General features: G+C 30.3%; 1 protein-coding gene across 1 annotated transcript in view; it reads right to left on the bottom strand.

Moving 5' to 3' along the window:
- The window catches only part of LOC129220686 (uncharacterized), a 43,925-nt gene that overhangs the window by 9,790 nt on the left and 17,203 nt on the right, over positions 1–16,932 (bottom strand). Inside the window, exons 5-15 of the mRNA XM_054855116.1 lie at positions 15,883–15,934; positions 15,069–15,176; positions 12,253–12,301; positions 8,465–8,523; positions 7,797–7,832; positions 7,664–7,716; positions 6,962–7,022; positions 5,270–5,398; positions 3,473–3,612; positions 2,168–2,213; positions 732–797 (exon numbers count right to left, since the gene is read on the bottom strand). Coding sequence (XP_054711091.1) covers positions 732–797; positions 2,168–2,213; positions 3,473–3,612; positions 5,270–5,398; positions 6,962–7,022; positions 7,664–7,716; positions 7,797–7,832; positions 8,465–8,523; positions 12,253–12,301; positions 15,069–15,176; positions 15,883–15,934 — 799 coding nt within the window. The remainder of the gene's footprint in view (positions 1–731; positions 798–2,167; positions 2,214–3,472; positions 3,613–5,269; positions 5,399–6,961; positions 7,023–7,663; positions 7,717–7,796; positions 7,833–8,464; positions 8,524–12,252; positions 12,302–15,068; positions 15,177–15,882; positions 15,935–16,932) is intronic.

Below are 16,932 nucleotides of genomic sequence, written 5' to 3'. Positions count from 1 at the left end.
ATTTTATATTGGTTCTTGCAACAAGCAAATACCCAAAAATACACATCATGTGACAGTTTAAAAAAGAAAAAACTTTTAGGTGAGTTAGGTCCGAAACAAAAACATGAAAATTGAAACTTTTTTAACCGTAGTATAAGCATACACCAGAGAATAAAAAATATTGTCTGCATTATCAAACCATAATCTCCAATGGGTTTTTGTACATTTCTGACTAACAAGAAGCTCTTTTGGATACAGTTAAATTTAAATGGCTTAATAGATTAATTCAAAATTGTTTCTATGAGGTGAACAATGGGTTTGAGAATTCTGACATCTTGAGTGATAAGAGGCATACCAGAAAGCTGAAATTAAATATTTTTGGAACTCCAACAATAATAAGATTAATTTTTAGTGATAGAAAAACATTTGGTTTTATATCACAGAAAGGAATTGCTTCATTTTAAAGGCTTTATTAAAATCAGCTCTACAAAACTAAAATTTGATAAAAATAGTAGCATTTCTAACAAGAAATATTAAAATGCAAACTCAAAATTAGAGGCTAAAAAGCTTGGAGTCCAAAAGGTGAGAGAGAGGTCCTTGAAAGATTTAAGAATACAATAGGGTCTTTAATAAGGAAGAATTTTAGCAAAAAATAAAATATGAATTGGTTTTGAAATCATAAAAGAGAAGCATGAAAATTAATGAATTTCAATGAACATGTACAGAAAGAAGGAATAGGCAGTTTTACTTGCTTTAGGTTTCAGTTTCAGTTCCAGAGCTTGATTTATAGAACGTTCAATCAGTTCTGCTCTTGCACCCTGCAAATTCCGAACAAAAACTCTTTCATAAAACTAACATTATAAACTGTTGTTGGAGAAATGACTTTTTTTACACTTTTTATACACTATTAAGAAAATATATATATATATATTTTTAAGGAAGCTGTTTCAACGTTCCTGTTCAGATATTAACAATTAAAAACATACAGTTAACAAGTTGCACAAAATAGGGGGGGGGGAGAAGGACTATAAAACAATTAATAAGGAAACAGTCAATTGCTATTATAAAATTAGCTTAATTTTAAAGTCTGGCATTGCTGCAGAAATAGACAATAAGTTGCATTTCACATTTTTTAAATTTATAATTTGTTATTTGAAATTGACAACCAAAAACAATTTCTTAATGTAATATTTTGTACTTAAATGTGAATATTTTCTAAGGGAAAACCTATCACTACTCACACAACAACATATTAAACTTCATTTTAAACATTTTAATGAGTGGTAAAGACATTTCTAATTTTCAAGCAGTTTCAAACTTCTATACAGGGCGTTGCAAAACTAATGGTCCATACTAAAAATGGTGATAGACCTTGCCAAAACAAACAACTTTCACAATTCAATGTGGAGTCGGAAAGCAAACAGCAGGCCAGGAGAGGGTACTTGGTTCGCAGAAATGGGGAATGCAATAAAGACTAAAAACAACAATATGAAGACAAAGGTCCTTTATTTATAACTTTATAACTATGTTACTTAGATGTACACAAGTAATGTATCTTCCTCCAGTAGGTGTTGCCCAATTTCTGATCATGTACCAGCAAATGTTCGATGAGAAGCCCATCACGCAACCAGAGACCTTTCCCAAAAAAGGGCTGCAGACCTTTGTGATATGACCTGAATATTCTAACACGTGCATTGTTCAATGCATCCTGATGTGAAGTTTGTATTGCAGCTAGCAGTCGCTCATTTGAGCATTTGTAATAAATAAAGGTTCTTGGTCTTCATATTGGTGTTCTTGGTCTTTATTGCATTCTCCATTTCTACCAACCAAGTACCCTCACTCGGCCTGCCGTTTGCTTTCCGACTCCACATTGCATTGTGAAAGTTGTTTGTTTTGGCAAGGTCTATCATCTCTTTCAGCATGGACCATTAGTTTTGCAACACCCTGTATAACAGTCTCTTATAAATGTAACAGTCACATTAATGTTTATCTGCATAGCATTATTTACAAACAATGAACTAGGTCATTTTTAAGAAGCAAGAACAAGTGATGCATAGCAATATGCATGCGAGTTTTGAAAAATTACACATAAAATTTTACTAATAATTACATATATTGTGCAAACTTTACTAACCGTAAGATTTGTTAGTACTATGCAACATTCATAAATGGCAAATAATATACTTACATTTTCAATAGCAAATTTTCCAAGGAGCACCAAGTTAAAAATTAAACTGCAAAGAAAAACTTTTTAGCAGAGAAAAATAGAGTGACAAAAAAAAATAATGCAAAACTACTTTAGATTAAATGTAGATTTTTGCTAACAACCTAATTTTCAAAATGTAATAGCTCAAGAACGTATTTAAAACATAAATGTGTCTGAGATAAAACTAAAATATAAACATAGAATGTTTTGGTATGTAATTTTTTTTAGTTTGACAAAATCATTTTTCCTTTGAATTTATTTCATGTACTGGACTTCTCAGATTTTGTGCGAAGTTATCAACTGACTCCTTACCCTAAAATCAGCCTGGTTCCGATTCTACAACTATGATCCTGATGAGTGAATACATTATCACATAACCTTTCCTCTTTTTGCCAATGACACAATAATGGATATAATCCATGTAATGGATTATCTTACTATGCATTGTTATTTTACGTTGCAATTTCAGAAACTGCTCAATATTGCAATTTGAGATAGTACATGTAATGAAGCAGTTCTTAATGTTTTAGTACTCGTGGAACAGCTGTCAATCACAATTTCCCCCCTCCTCCTGTTTGCCCTCTGCCGCGTAAAATAACAGCATAATAATGTATTCTCAGCATTTTGATGTTGAAACAAAACTGCAACCTTATACTAAACATCTGCAATCAAATTGTAAAAGTTCGTTTTTTTTAAATGCTAAGTAATAGACTCAATTCTTTAGTTAAAAAAGTTAACGTAAATCCACTCATAAAACCTTAATTATTGCAAAAAAAAAATCATAAAAGCACTGTAATGTCAAATTTTACGAATAGAATTTTGCATTGCACAAAGTTTGGTACTTGTTGAAGCTAAATTTACTGATTTCATGTAAATAATAACTTGAATTCCATTAAGGAAGCAACATAATTTCATTTGTGAAACTAACATTACTATATTGTATAAAAGATTCACAAGATAAAAGGGAAATAATGATTGGTACTCATAAGGTAAATATAAAAAATATGCTGTAATAAATAAAAAATATGCTGATACAGCCCTTTTCATAAGTACATTACAGTGTTAATATGTGTTTTAGATTTTACTATGTCAGAATATAATTTGCTTTTCTTTTCTTTCAGTAAATTAATCAATTGGTCGGCATCATTTTTTTCATTATGCTTGCACACTACCTTTAGAGATATGATGCCTCCCTCTCCAAGGCACTGCACCAGACAGGTTGAGAACCGCTGATGTAATGGATACAATGCAGCTACTATTTTCTTAAAAGCGAAAAGAAAAACTCACCTGCTATTACCAGAATGAGGAATTAAATCATCAACTAAATTATTAGTCTTTGAAAGCTTTTTCTCAAAATAATATCGTAAATTGAGTTTTTCCACTATAGGCTCCAATGGAAAATAAATATTATTGTCCACAGTAGTACCCTAAAACACATTAGCGAAAAATTAGTGACAGAGAAGAAAATATTCACTATGTAAAGAAGGGATATCAAGATTCAACATTAAAACATAGTCCTTTCTTTCGAAAGGAAAAATTTCAAATCAGACAATTTTAATTAATAGCATTAAAAAATGTCGAAGATTTTCTCATTGATCATCTGAAACATTTTCACAAAAGATGATAAAATGTTATTGAATGTTATATGGTGAATAAATAACAACTTGAATCCAAATTTTGTTCAACATTCTGAGAGGTAAAAAGCGGCATATGTTTACTTTGCTACTCAAATCTTTAAAGATAATTCTCTTGTTAGCAATGAATATTGACTTACAACATTATTATGTCACTAAAAATCGGTAATCTATAAACATTGTGACTTTTTTAAAATGAGATGTGATTGCCCAAGCTAGAATTTAAGGGGCAATGAAATTAAAAGCAATATTGTGATTGGGAATGCAATACAAACGCTAAAACCAAAATATTGTAATTATTAGCAGCTGTAAGGGATGAAAGGCTTTGTTTCAGTTAAAAGTTGAAATATTTTACTCAACACCATGGCACAACAGCCTAGGGTGAACCACAGCCTTTTGAATTAGATGTTGTCAGAGGCATTTCACTTTTTCTTTTAAACAAAAAACAGTATTTACCACATGGAATCAGGGTCTACTTACTGGTTTAGCTAGGACCCGGTTAAGATATTATGGGGCCTTAGACTAAATACTTTTCTGGGTTCTTACAATTTTAACCATTAGCTAAAACAATTTCAGCCATTCGGGAGCACTAGGCCATGGCCTATTTGGCCTATTCAGTAATTAGGCTCTGGGTTTTACATAAAATAATTGGCTCGATGTGTTGCCGCTATTTATACAAAAAATGGGAAAAGCCCAAATTAGAGAGCTTCACTATTTCACATTCACCTGGTTCCTTGATCAAACTATTAACTTCTTACTGCATCGCATACAACAGGTAGACATTTTCTTGAATTTATTTTAAAACATTCTTAAACATTGCCAGCAAAAACATTTATTTCATTTTTTAATACCTTACAAACTGGTCTTAAATTCCCACTATGTAAATTAAAACAGAACGGATGACTAATTTTGCACAATAACTTGGTCTTTATTAATATGATGGGAGATTTCAGAAGGCAGACTAGCCAATAAAAAGGATTTAGAAGCAAATAACTTACTTAATTTCAGGTAAAATTACTATCTTATTTAAAATTAGCAAAACAAGACTTTTTCCAGAGTTCCATTCTTGGTTTGAACTTTTTAGCAGTTTATGGACATAGGTTTGGTCTCGTCCAAAAGCTAACTAGATAAGATTAGTAACAACAAGAAAAATTCTAGCCTTTGTAGTGAATTTTATTAGTTATGTTTAAATAATGATAAAAAAAACTAGCTTCATTTTTGCAGTTTCAAACATTAGACACATCATATCTAAACTGATGATACTTATTGAGCTAGCCAAGAAATTTTCAGTTAATCAAACAAGAACAGGCATTTTTTTCTTTAAAGATTTACTCTATTTCTTTAAGTTTACACTATTTAAATAACCAGACATTTTCCTAATTTTTCGCTTAATCACTTCAAAAAAGCATCACAAGTAAAACATACAAACATTTACATTTTATGACTATACCTTTATCACAGATAAATAAACAGGCATTCCTCGATACTTATTACTCAGACTTGATATCAACCCTTTGCTACATCGGTACAAACTTTGTCCATACAGCTCATCTAGTACATCTCCAGGCTCAATCTGATTCTAAAATTTAAAAAATTACAAATATGAAATGACGCATTGTTATGGTGAGTCATTGCTCTCGCCACCCCTTTAAAATTCCCAAAACTTATAAATGTTTCAGTCAAAGAATACATTAAAACTTAACTTATATTTCTATCCCCTCCCCTTCATCTCCCAGAGAAAATACAAAATTTCACAATAAAATGTGTGCAAAAAGGGCTCTTATGTAACACAAGAACAAAATAATTATGAATATTTCTATTCATGATTATACAATTTACAAGCCATTAAAAAAATAAATGCCTTATACAATAAAGTTAAAAAAAATAAATAAATAAAAGCTAAAATTCGTATTTTTGTATATTTGTCTATTCATAATGTTGTTCATTCAGCTTTTACTTACACTGCAATCAGGGTCATACTCAGACTTTGCTTTGTGGAGTGTTTTAGCCAACACATTTCGCATGAAATTATATAAGTTAAAAATGATTTCTTCATATATTATATTGATTTTTGTTGTAACAAGTTATTTAAAACACATGTAAAAGATGACGTATCTAATTAATGAAGGAAAAAAAACTAATTTGTTAGCAACATAATTTGATTGTACTGTTAAATAATTGATGTTTTTCCGATATAAATCAAAAGTATAAATGCATACCCATATGTGAACATTTTAAGTGAAACTCATTAATATTTTTTCACAATAATAAAAATATGAAGTTTAGCCCTTTCAAATTTAAATAATTTCAATGTTTTTCTCAGCATCAGGTTTTCAAAATCTATAGGATGTAAGAAATGATGTTTGCAAATAACCACAAAAAATTTAATAAATCAATACAGGAGATACAGCACTGAGTTGTTCAATCATTCAATAATAAAATTTTCCTTTTTCAAAGGAAATTGAAAAAATAATAACAACAACAATAAAATAGTAAAAATAACTTTTAAAGAAGAAAAGTATGATGAAAAGCATTTTTTAGAAAAAATTTTGGAGGGGGTTTGAACTCTTAAAAACACCCCTTGTAGATGACTCTGAATCAGTAGCCTAACAATGGGGTCTAGCTCCCCTGGCGAACTACAGAAATTGCGCCCTCCACCCCCCCCCCCCATGGTCGCCCACATGGGAAGTCACTGTGATCTCCAAAAAATCTTTTTTGGAACATTTTGATTAGTTGATTCGACAAATAGGAGGCAGCATTGTAATTGTTTTTCTTACTTTTTTTTTAGAATTGTTTTCAACGATACCCAATGCTCTTTCTCAGTAGATGTTTTGTATGTGTCTCTAGATCTTTTCTTGCGAGTTTTTTTTTTTTTTTTCGTTTTTTTTTAAAAGCATTTTTCAAATTCTATGATCAAAAAAAAAACTCTTTAAATTTTTTTTTTTAATCAGCTGAAATGCTGCTCCCCGGCTTCTGGGCCCCTGGCAAGAGATACTCCTGCCAACCCCTTGTTACGCTACTGCTCTGAATGCAGTTGTTCTTACACAACCATTGAAAAAATTCAATCCTTAAATTTTACATATTCGTACAATAAAATAAATAGCATTAATTGAAACATAAAAATGAAAGCAAAATCATTTACTTCTTCAGCAGCAACACTCCCTTCTTGTACTTTGACAACCACAATTCTGCCTTTAATGTAGCTACAATACCAAAAAGAAAATATTGGTCAGAAATATGGAAAATAAGACCATACTTTTTTTTTCAACCTTATTTCATATTTCAGCAATAGAAAAGAACAAAACAAAAATGGCAAGTTTTTTAAACAACTATTAAACAAAAACGGTTTTCCGTACAGCACAAAAAGCCTTTTTTTTTTTAAATCATACATCCAAACCTGAAGAAATTAAATTAAAATGTTTTTACATCTTATCATCAATAAATAATGATGCCTTTCTGTGGGGGATAAAATCATAAAAAACTCAACTTTCAAATTTAGTTTGGAATTTTAAACTCACCAATTACATGCCTATAATTTTTTATTATGTCTATATAGGTCAAAAATGTAGAAAGTAACAATTAAGAAGCAGTTAATAATGTGAACGATAGATTCAATTTGGGATGTTTTTATCATGTACAGACATTAATCTAATGGCATAAGTTGTTTTTTTTTTTGGGGGGGGGGGAGATGAGTAGTGAATTAACATTGTCCTTTATACTTTTTGGAATTAGAAATCCATGAGCAAAAGATATGCAAAGACATGCAAATAAAACTATGTTGGGAAAGTAAAATAAATATAAAAGCATGTAATTAAAATAATTTTGTATCTATTTAAGTACTTACGCATATGTTATACCCATTTCTTTGCACGGAACAAATTCATATTTTCTGTATATCTGTGCATAAGAGAAACATTAAGTATTTATCAAGATGAAATTATTGGCTGTTATTAAAAGATAAATCTTTTATAACTTACACCTAAAGCCCAAGTTTCATCCAAAAAACTAGCATTCTAGAAGAAATGGCAATAATTAAATGCAATATTAAAATATTCAATGTATTAAATCAATCAAGCATTAAAATATCAAAACAAAATATTTTTAGACTACAAAGAAAATACTTCAAATACTGTTGAAAGGATCTTCTTATTTATTATTATTTTAGTTCAAATTAACTTTGGCAGAAAGGGCTGAGAATTAAAACTTTTGCATCAGCTAAAGGTAAATTTAAATGAAAAAGTACTTCCCTTGCTTTCTGATTCTAACGTTGAAGAACTTTTTTTTTTTCCTTTCAAAAAAGAAGTAACCAGAACCAAGAAATGCTCATGATTAAAAACTCCCAAAGCTCTTCAAAGCTTAAGGTCCAAAATATTACAATGAGTGCAAGTATATGCATTTATGTTTTTTTCCCCTTTTGGGTTTATCAACATTGGTGCATTTGTTTTACATAAGAATAAGTGCATACATAAAAAAACATTAGAAACAAAATTTCACACCTGAAAACACATTTGAAATAATGATAAACTGAAAATAACAATTAAGTTAATCTTAAGTGAAGACCTTAACTAAATATCTTAATTTAACGATACTGAAATTTGCTTTGCAAAAATAATTAGAAAAGAAAGTTAATTGTTATGTAACTTACTTTCAACTCCAGTTTAAAGTCAATTTTATTTATTTCATGTAGGAGGGATGACAAAATTTCTAAAAAAATACAGCAATGTTTATTTAAAGGTAAATTGAAATTAAACTATATATATATATATATATATATATATATATATATATATATATATATATACAGTAAAACTCCCCTAATGCGGACACTAAACGGACAAATTGTTTTGTTCTTAATAGAGGGGTGTCCATTAGGAGGGGTTTTGCTGTATATATATTTTACAACTTTAAAAAGTTATTCAAAAATACATATTGTTAAAACACATTTGCTTAATACATTAAAATTCTTTCAATATTAAAGGTTATTCAGTAAATTGAGCATTTAAGTAATTTTCAACAGTAATTAATATTATTGCATTATAGAAACATTTTTTATTACATTAATTTATAAAAAGTTCAACAGTTTAACTCATATGAAATATTAAATATTGTTTCAAAATAATCTTAAACTAGTCATTGTAAACAAAGTTTACTTACTCTTTACACTTTGCACCAGAAAAAAAAAACAAACAAATGCCTGGTTAACTTCATTCCTCAGTTTGAATGATGATGCAATAATTTATCAGTTACCAAAGAAGAAAATCACTTGAATAAATTGCAATTACTAATGACATTTCAAGCAACTTGGGTCTGCATTTGCATGTATGTTAAATGCAAAATTTTTTATTTATGTCATAACATGTTAATTGTACTATCAGTTCTCACATCATATATGAGAAAGGAAATTTATTATCCATTTATGCAGAGTTGCAGATAAACATAAACCAAATTAGCCATTTAGTACATTAATTTGCTTTTGGTATGATTTATCTTAAATTAATAATTATACTTAATGAGATAAGTTTATAATGGAAAAGGGAAATGCATTTACATTTCCCGAAATAGATAAATATTTTTTACTTGAAATTGGTGATTCAAAGATTTTTCAATCAGGAAGTGTTTTTCCAATAAGGGGGTCGAAAGGGGGGGGGCGGCAATCCGACAGATCAACAGCCACATGACATGTTTCCTCATCTTAATACTTTACTTTCAATATTTTTATTTTGCAGTATTCATGCATTTGGTTATTTATTTGACTTTTGCAATATTGGCAATTTCTCACTTTTTTTTTTCGGAACTTCATAACGTTTATAAGGAAAACAGGAAAACTATCTATGCAGACTTTTTTCTGAAAAGGAATTCTTTGGCGAATTTGCAAAAAAAAAAAAAAAAAAAAAAAATACTGACTTTACTGGCTAAAAATGACTTTTAAAGACACTTTAGCTAAATATGAAGTGCACAAAGCAATTTCAATAATAACAGTACCAGTAGTGATTTTTTTCATGACAGAAAAACAATCATATTTAAAAAAGCGTGTTTAAAGAATAAAATAATATTTAAACGTTCTAACAAAATTTAGTGTCCTCAATATATGTTTTTCACAAATAGATTTTTTGGGTGTAGAAATATAAGTAAAATAAGAAATAAAATTTTATTTATTTGTTTGCTTATCTTTATCTATACATATAATAAAACAAGATGTTTGTGTGTGTGTGTGTGTGTTTGTGGCGTGCATCCCGGGAAAACGGTAAGGCCAAGAAAGATGAAATTTGGTACGCAGGTGCAGTTTTTGCTGAAAATGTGCACCTCGGGATTCGATTTTTGATATTTTAATTAGAAAAAAAGTTATTTAATGTTTTATGTTATTTTTAGCACTTTTTAGTACTCTTGACCTCACAGATCCCGAACCAATCGCGCCAGACGGATATTTTTTGTACTATTGTGTAGGAAATTTAATTTTAAATATGATGAATGAAATAATTTTGAAGAAAGAGCAATTTTTGTATTTTTTATAGATTTTTGAAAAAAACCTTTAATTTGCATGTTTTTCTGGGTTTTATTTTTTTCTAATATCATCCTGCGAGAAGTATCAAAGCCTCATTTCTGAAATTTAAGTTGGTAATAGTAAAAACATTTCGCCCTCTTTAGAAGAAAAAAGTTCTTAAAAATACGCAATAGGTTTTTTTTTTTACAATTTTTTTAATGCTGAACACATCATGTCCTTTCACGCATCAGTCGAAAAAAGCGTTCTTCAATCTTTTATGCCTGTGACCTCACTACTTGGGTTTCGATTCGATATTTACGATGGAATCTTAATCGCAAGCAATGTTAATCTTTTTTTTACTATATAGTTTACTTCTACATTTTCTGACGTGATGACCACGTGTTTTTTCGGCAGCGCTTGCTTTTTTTCTTTCCTTTTTTTGTTTTATTTAGGGATTGCATTTATTTCTTTTTCCATCCCCCCTCCCCCAAGCTGGACCTTTTGCTGTATATATATTACGTTACATTTCATAGTTGTGCGCATTAATTCAATAAAAACAGCGAGATTTTTTTTATCTTTGTCAAACGCTACTTTTTGCACACTACGGGGAATTTGAGCTTTTTTTTTTTTTTTTGCTCTACTTAAATGAAAAAAAGCGATTTTTTGAATGTTCTTTGTTTTTATTAGGAAATGGGTGAGGAGGTCAAAATAAATAGAGATGGATAAGAAAATGCAGAGATAGATTGTAAAGGTAGATAGCCCCCGAAGGCGGCAATCTTGGCGTAAAAATGTGAATGGCACAAAAAAAAGATAGAGATGGATTGATTAATACTGCTGCCAAATTTATTTAAACAACCGCCGAAGGTGGCAAACTTGAAGTAAAAAGGTAAATGACAAGTTAGCCAAACAGCCGCCGTAGGCGGCTGCTTGCACATTGGATGTCAATGCCCCCTCCCTCCCCCACATACACCATGACTTTGAAAAAACAATGCTTTCACATAAAAGTGGAAGTGCTTTTTGTTATTTTTCGACTAAATTTGCATGAAGAGTACGTCGTTTGTGTCTCCCCTCCCCCTCCTTTAAAAATATTCCAAACGACGAAACTGGAGACAGATCTAGAAAATATTTTATTCAAATTATTAATGATATAGATAGATATAGATTGATTGACCCCGCCACGAAATTTATTTAAGCAGCCGCCGAAGGCGGCAACATTGGCGTGAAAAAACGAATGATAATACTAATTTATAGAGAAAAACATTGATTAATGTCGTCGCTAAATTGTTTAAGCAGCCGTCGAAGGCGGCACCCCTGGCGTAAAAAGGCGAATGGCGTAAAAAGGCGGACCAGCTGGTCGCCGCAGGCGGCTAGTTAATAATAAAGCTGAATGTCTGGCCCTCTGTATGGATGTCTGTGATGCGCATAGCACCTAGACCGTTCGGCCGATTTTCATGAAATTTGGCACAGAATTAGTTTGTAGCTGGGGGTGTGCACCTCAAAGTGATTTTTCAAAAATTCGAATTTGCATTTTTTCTATTCCAGTTTTAAGAACATTTTACCTAGCAAATTATCATAACGTGGACAAGCAAATTACCATAACTTGATCGAGCAAATTAACATAGTAAATTGGCGAGAAATTCACCATCCATTGTTTGTAAATATACAGGCTAACCCAATGGCATTTTAATTTTCTACTACAGGCAAAGCCCTGCGGAACCGCTAGTTAATTCATAAAGCTCAGAATTATTTAGACTTAAAACAACAGTTTGAGCAGAAAAACAAGAAACAAAAATAACTAGACTAAAACGAATTTAAAAAAAAAAAATTTCACGGACTATAACACTGAAATCTCTAATCATTATAATGAATAGAAATAACAAAGAAATCACATGTATAACAAAATGGAAAAAAATACTCTGTAAAATCTTCACTCATCAAATAGAACATCTTACCAGATAGTATTTCATTTCCAAGTATGGCAGTATGAGGATCATAGAATGACTAAAAGGAAGCAATAAAACTATTATCACATAACTAAGCTATAAAACAAAATGAAACATTTTAATAATTCTTGCAAAAGAAGAATCACTTTACTAAAATGAGAACAAGATAATACATTTCTGATATTTAAATGACAGCCAGATTTGACATAATTAATAACTAAAAATTATACTACATGCGTAATGAAAAGGAATATGAAATATGAAAAGGAATAATGAAAAAGGAAATGAATACATGAGTAATGAAAAGGAGGTAACCAGCTTAAAGACCTGCCATGAATATCAAGATGCTTTTGTCACAAAATCAGCAATTTTGTTGGCAGGAAATTATCACAGAAATAAAAATAAAATGCATGGCACCTTGCTTTTTGATTGCAGTCAACTGTTTTGGTAAGTGGATCTATTGCCCAAACAAGTGCAATGCTTTTTTATTTCAAAAATAAAACTGAAAATTAACTGATGCCAATTTTAATAGTTCATAAAAATTGTTTAAAATCAATTATGGGCTACTTTAGCATTCTCTATAATTGAATTGTAGGGAAAACGTTAACACAAAATATGTTGTGGATTACAATTTCAGATGCATTAAATGCAGTGGTTGGAAGTAGCGCGCTACAAGTAGCGATGCTACTGTAGTAGCTACATTTTTTAGTAGTTTGTGGTGTAGCGCACTACTTTTTTAAAAAAGTAGTGTAGTGAGTAGTTAACTACAAAAAATAGTAGTTTGTAGCGATTTCTGGAAACTACTTTTAAATAAACTGGAAACAAAAAAAAGGTTCAAACGAATTTGATTGGCTCAAATTTTACACAAATACATCAGCGGATGCAATGAGAAATAAGACTCATAAAAATACGAGCTGACCTCAGGCATTTTATTTTAACGCCATACGTTCTATCTGTTTGACGCAAATAGTTTTTCTTGCCGTTGTAATTTTCATATTTCCCCAATATTCATATTGCAAAAAGCACTTATTTTCGCGAAAATAAAGATATCGGTGATTTCACGAGTTGAAAATTTGGTGAATTTTATATGAACTGACCGAAGATAAAAAAACAAAAATGTTTTAGCGAGGCTTAAATTTTTGACAGTTTTCACCAAATAAAAAGAAGCTACTTAAAATGTTTTAGAAAAGAGTGAAATTGAACTGTTCTGGAGGACTTACAATAAATACGAGCATTACAGTGTGTGAGAGTATGATAACGGACATTTTTCTTAATGTCTTCTGATAAGCTAATTTATCAATCTTTTTTGTTCAACTCTCTTACGGTGTGTGTGTGTGTGTATCAGGATCCCCCCCCCAAAAAAAAATCGAAAGATGATTTTTTAAGTCGCACACTCTCTTATACTTTATCCTTTTACATCCAAAAAAAAATCATGTAATTTGAACAACGGCAGCAAGTGCCGATTATGTCTGAAAGTGTGAATCAGCACTTGTGTAATGCTAGGCCAAATTGAAATAAAATGTTTTTTTAGAAACTCAAAATTTTGTTGATAAAACGTTGCTCCTATACCCACATATGCACCACAAAAACCTTTATTCAAATTAAAAACCATTTAGATATCCTACACGTGCCTAACATTGATAATTTTCTTCAAAAATTTAAGTTTTTGATACATATTTTCAGAAATGTAAGATTTTACGAAATTATCAAGCTGAAAAATATAAACATTAAAGTAGAAAAGTAGGTAATTAGCGTTAAATAGAAATGTTTGTTTTCCTGCAATTTTTAAGTCTCCCACATAGTACTCAAAGATCTGGTTTTTTTCCAGGTTGAATTAAATTTTTCATTTAAAATACATTATTTTTTTATTATTCGTTTGTAATTGTTGATCTGTAAATGTGTTCGTTATTAATTTTTGAATTTGATATTCTATTTAAATTTATATGCAATTTTTTAAAAAATAACTGAAAAAAAATCAATTTTTTAAATAAAATTATAAATTTTAGGTCAAGTGCGGCATATCTAAATGTTTTTTAATTTGAATAAATTTTCTTGTGGTACACGTGAGGTGTTGGGTACAGGGGCAACGCTTCCCAACAGAAATTTCGAGTTTCTAAAAAACTTTTTTTTTGCGATTTGGCCTAGCATACAAGTACTGTTTTACACTTTCAGGTGCAAGTCGGCACGGGTTGCCCTTGTGCAAATTATATGAAACTTTTTTTCACGATTGTTTTGACACAAGAGGAAAAATACAAGAGTGAATGCGACTTGAAAAATTGACTTTCATTTTTTGAGGGACAACCTATTGTGTATATTTTTTATTTGCTTATTTTTTTTCAAAGTAGCGAAGTAGTGACTACATTTCAAAAGTAGTTTGTAGTTACTACATTTTGAAAAAAGTAGTTGTAGCTGTAGTTAACTACATTTGTAACAAAGTAGTTGTAGTTCGCTACAAAAAAAATGTAGTTTTTCCAACCACTGATTAAATGTTTAAAAAAAATCTAATTTCATACTCGAATTTGACTAAAGTGTTCCGACAATAAGAATGAGTAAATAATTATTCATTGAAAGGATGAAATAAAACTGCACTTAAACCAAACAGAAGCAGAGTTTAAAAATATATGTATATGAAAAAATATATGCATCTTACATATATTTTTATATGTACATCTTACATATAAAAATGTATGTAAGATGAAACAAAGTAACAAACAAGCAAAACATCTTCATTTTATTTGATTGCTAACATAATTTATTATTTTTTATTTTTTTACATTTAGTACACATGTATTAATCATTGAACAAAAGTAACAATAGATACTCACAAATACAAACACTTCATCAATCATGAAAGTATCTATTAGAGCTTGAAGCACCTTTTTGGTAAGTGCACTTCTAATGAAAAGTCTTCCTCTACCAACATTGGTATGGACCTGTTACAAAACAGCAGTATATTAATTGTAATTTCACTTCATCAGGTTCAAGTTGAAGATAAACCTTTATATGCACAAACAGAATTAAAAAAAAAATGATTTAGCAGTCACTTACTTATTATCAAGAGAAATTATGGCAGCATTTTTAAAAACAAATTCCCAAGTTACAAGCTGAAGTTGCATGGCTTAGAGTGGAAGGATAATATCCTTCTAAGGCAAGTGGACTGATTTAGAATTGATTTCATGGCCTGTGAGGTAATGATGGAAGTTTTATGATAGCAATAAAAATATTTATTAGCAACAACAAATTATGTTACCACCCACCCTGTATATTGGTCAGAGGTGTCTGACTGCGATGGGGAGGTCCCGGGTTCGTATTCTGGCTCGGGAATAGATGCACTTTCTCTCTACTGTCTGTGTCCTTTCTTTGTGTGAGCGTGTTGTTGTCCTCCAAAAAATGAACTAAGCCATTCAATACATAAAATATGGATGTCTCAGAACGTATATGTAACTGTTGAATCTTTTTTTAGTCTTGTTGTAATTATAATTTATTTATCACTTTTGAACAACTATTACATCTGCTTTAGCCTTGCAATTTCAGCGAGATGTTTACAAGCATTATGAACTGAGAGTAACTGCATAAAAATTTGGGGAAAAATAACTATCATACGTAAGTGAGAAACTAATGCAGAATGTAAGACTATACCTTTTTATTATTTTTCACACTTTCAATTACATCAACTAAAGCAAATGGAATTCTATAAAACAAAAGCAGTTGTGAGTTAATAAAAAATAATTTTAAAAGAAAGCAAGCAAAATACAAATACAATAAAACTGTTTTACATTAAAACCAGAATTTAAAAAAACATAATACAATCGAATCCTGCAATAGGGAACTTGGCATGCAACGATCCATCTGTTGTAGAGAACCATGTCCCAACTGAAGCCCAATGTTGTTAATATATTTTCAAATGCTTGTAATGATATCTACAGAAACGGCTATAGGCTCCATGTCAAGTGATCCAAAATTTGGGAAATTTTTTCCCTCACCCTTTTGTATTTCTTTGAAATTTGGCTCATCGATTGTACCCTTTGAGGTAATCAAAAGTCCAAATTTTTAGATTTTTATCTCTATTAGTTTTTTATTTATGACACTTTGATTTTTCGAAAAACCCGCTTTTTTCATGGATGCTTGAACATAAAATGGACGATAACTCAGCACCAAATAATGACATTTTCCAGATTCTAACTAGTTAAAAATGGGGTTCTCTCACTGGGGATGGTCTAGTAAGTAGTAATTGATCATAACTATGCTTGAAATGAGCTGACGTGAATTTGTAAATTGGCAAGTACCCCCCCCCCCCCCGCACCACCACTTTTATTATTATTATTATTTTTTTCAAAACTATTTTCAAAATGTAAAAAATAAATAAATGAATGAAAAACCAAAATGAATAGTAAACTTATTAAAAATTGATAACTGTTCTCCTTTAAAGTAAGAAAAAGACCCCCCCCCCCCCGTCACCTCTTTTATTATTTTTTTCCAAAACTATTTTCAAAATGTAAAAAATAAATAAATGAATAAAATAAAACAAAATTAATAGAAAACATATTAAAAGCTGGTAAATGTTCTTCTTTAAAGCAAGACAAAGTACATTACAACCCCCCCCCCCCCCACACACTCACTCACACATACGATTAACACTATACTAGTATCACGCTTCACCTGATGCTTTTTTTTTCAGACCAAGTGTTT

The sequence above is a fragment of the Uloborus diversus genome, chromosome 4 (genome assembly GCF_026930045.1).
Source record: "Uloborus diversus isolate 005 chromosome 4, Udiv.v.3.1, whole genome shotgun sequence".
NCBI lineage: Eukaryota > Metazoa > Arthropoda > Arachnida > Araneae > Uloboridae > Uloborus > Uloborus diversus.
The sequence above is the reverse complement of the archived record's forward strand: the minus strand, read 5'-3'. Positions and strand labels throughout refer to the sequence as shown.